General features: G+C 43.2%; 1 protein-coding gene across 1 annotated transcript; it reads left to right on the forward strand.

The window, feature by feature from the left end:
- Positions 1–668: 668 nt before the first annotated feature.
- LOC129206710 (olfactory receptor 5F1-like) lies at positions 669–1664 on the forward strand. The gene has a single exon (XM_054826418.1). The coding sequence runs from the start codon at positions 669–671 to the stop codon at positions 1662–1664; it is 996 nt and encodes a 331-aa protein (XP_054682393.1).
- The last annotated feature ends 1033 nt before the right edge of the window (positions 1665–2697 follow it).

A 2697-nucleotide genomic window follows, 5' to 3' on the forward strand; every position in this document is an offset into this window, starting at 1 on the left:
TCCAGTTAGATCCTGAAAGTACTAATACTCTCATGGAAGTCTATAAGGTGGAATTTATAGAAGGGAAGGAGGTCTTTAATTGGATACTAGATTATCTCTCTTTTGATATGCCACTAGATAAAGCTTAAAAAAAACCAACCCAAAAATGCATCTGGGGTATACTACCTGTCTGATTACCAGGGATTTAATTCTTCTGTGATAGGCATTACTAGCTTAAAATTAGGGCTTTAGCTTCAGCTAGTAATCTAGACCCCTTTGGTGATAATATTATTACTAAATAATTTATGCTGAAAGGATGTCTAGAGGTCTGTACTTCACCCCCTTGTTCGGTCAGGTTGCTTGGGGCTGTGTCCAACCAAGCTAGCCACCACAGAGAAGGCGTCTTTGTCTTCAACTTTCAGCTCTTCAGTCTGAGAAGATGGCTTGCAAGAATTAAACTTTTTTTGGTTAATAACTGTTAAGCTTGATACCTATATTTGTACCTTTTGCATTAGTTATATGTGAGCAAAACTTAGATTCTGAGTGTGGCAATGCAAACTTGCAAATGTTTTTGAACTGCAAAATAGACCAAAAATCACACTCTCTAGAAGGGAGATGCAATTTTGACTGAGTTACAACTTCTTTCTTCTAGGTGCAGCTCTGCAATTCTTTCTACAATGAAAGATGAGATGCAGGGAGTCAACCTATCAACAGTATATGAATTTGTTCTTGTAGGCCTCTCTGATGTTCCGGCAGTCCGTTTTCCTCTCTTTGTGCTGTTTTTGATCATTTATTTGGCTGCCATGGCAGGCAACATCACAATCCTTGTTGCTACTAGCACAGACACCCGTCTGCACAGCCCCATGTACTTCTTCCTTGGCAATTTATCCTTACTAGATATCTTATGTCCCACTATCACTGTGCCGAAGATGCTGGAGGCCTTGTTGCTTGAGAACAAGGTGATTTCATTCACTGGCTGCATGTTCCAGATGTTCTTCCTCATTGATGTTGTAGGCACAGAGATTTTTCTTTTGGCTGTGATGGCGTATGACCGTTACGTTGCAATATGTCATCCGCTGCAGTACGTGAATATTGTGAGTATGAAACTGTGTGCTCACCTAGCCATTGGCACCTGGGTAGTAGGATTTTTTAATTCTCTGTTGCACACATCTTTGATTTTTACACTCCTTTTTTGTGATTCTAATGAAGTCGACCAATATTACTGTGATATTCCTCCTATGCTAGCTCTGTCTTGCTTGCCTACTTACAGTAGGGAAGTAGTAATTCTCATAGTTGCTGGGGTCCTTGGAAGCAGTGCCTTTGTGGTCACTCTGATCTCATATATCTATATCCTCTTGTCTATCTTGTACATGAACTCATCTGAGAGCAGGCACAAAGCTTTCTCCACTTGCGGGTCTCACTTGACAGTAGTATGCCTCTTCTACGGGACCACCATTTCCACCTATGTACGCCCTTCCTCCACCTACTCACCTAATCAAGATAGGGTAGTTTCCATGCTCTATGGAATCCTCACTCCCCTGCTAAACCCCATAATCTACAGTCTGAGGAACAAAGAAGTTAAATGTGCCCTGAGAAGAGTGATCAGCCGAGTAAGAACTGCTTTAACAAGACGAGAACATCTCTGTCAGCCTCTGGCGTCCTCTAGAGCCCTAGCAATTGGATAGGCACTGCAGTTTGATGGATCTTCTCTAACTTTAGCCATCTAAAAGTTAGATGCTGGAATCAAAACTCCTTCTCTGGGCTCCCCTTACAGTTAAAAGGGAGAAGTGTGCACTCCAAAAGGCCAACTGGATGGTGCAGCTTTAGGTCATTATCACAGGAGGAGATGACTTCAGCTGGTAATGTTTTTCTCCACCGAGCACAGAGGAAGCTTAGATGAGTCTCAGCCTTAGATACAGGTGTTGAATGTGTATCTTAAAGCGTGAATGCTGCAAATTGCTACTATAGGGACACTTATACATTTTTCTGTACTAGAGCAGTTTATAGGACTTGACACCTCTTACTGACCACATTGCTCCTGCACATCCTTTGTGGGAGATTGACTGGAAGGAAGGTTCCTTTGCTGTCATTTAAGGTCATCAGTCTGGGTGTGAATTCAGCCAGCATGCCAAGAATCTAACTGCAACACCTGCAGTGCCACGAGGTGCAATCTGGCCATAGTTCGCACCATGTACCTCAAAATCAGTCTGCCAGGGTGCAAATCAACTCCCATAAACTAGGGATGTCAACTGTGCTGATGTCTATACATTAGACAACTTTTTAAGACTATGGCCAGTGTGGGGAAAGGGAAGCTTTGCAGGCATGGGCTTTGTGACCATTGCCCTGGCTTTTCTCAGTGCTGGCGGACTGAAGAGCGTGCTTTAGGTCTGTGTGAGTCCATAACTAGGAACTGTGCTTCATTTCAGGCAAAAACTGCAGGCGTGGCTGGCAAAAAGGTGGAAATGGATGTGCAGAGAGATGGAGCACTGTGCAGTCTCCCCTCTGCGTTGTGGCTATAAATCTGTGTATATTTTAGCTAAGAGGGTCTATGCTGGGATGAAACTCCTGCAGCTTGAGACAGACCTCAGGCTGTGTTAAAAGTGCTGTGGCATGTCATTCCAGCTGTTGTGCCTGGTGTTAAATAACTGATGTGACTTTGTTGTTTGCATGCTACTCCTTATTAAACCAAATGTCAAGAGTGTCTTAGTGGCCTTTTTT

This window comes from Grus americana, chromosome 5 (genome assembly GCF_028858705.1).
Source record: "Grus americana isolate bGruAme1 chromosome 5, bGruAme1.mat, whole genome shotgun sequence".
Taxonomy (NCBI): Eukaryota; Metazoa; Chordata; class Aves; order Gruiformes; family Gruidae; genus Grus; species Grus americana.

Bases quoted from the DNA above. Each gene is read 5' to 3' on its own strand.
- LOC129206710 (XM_054826418.1), top strand. From the start codon at position 669: ATGCAGGGAGTCAACCTATCAACAGTATATGAATTTGTTCTTGTAGGC.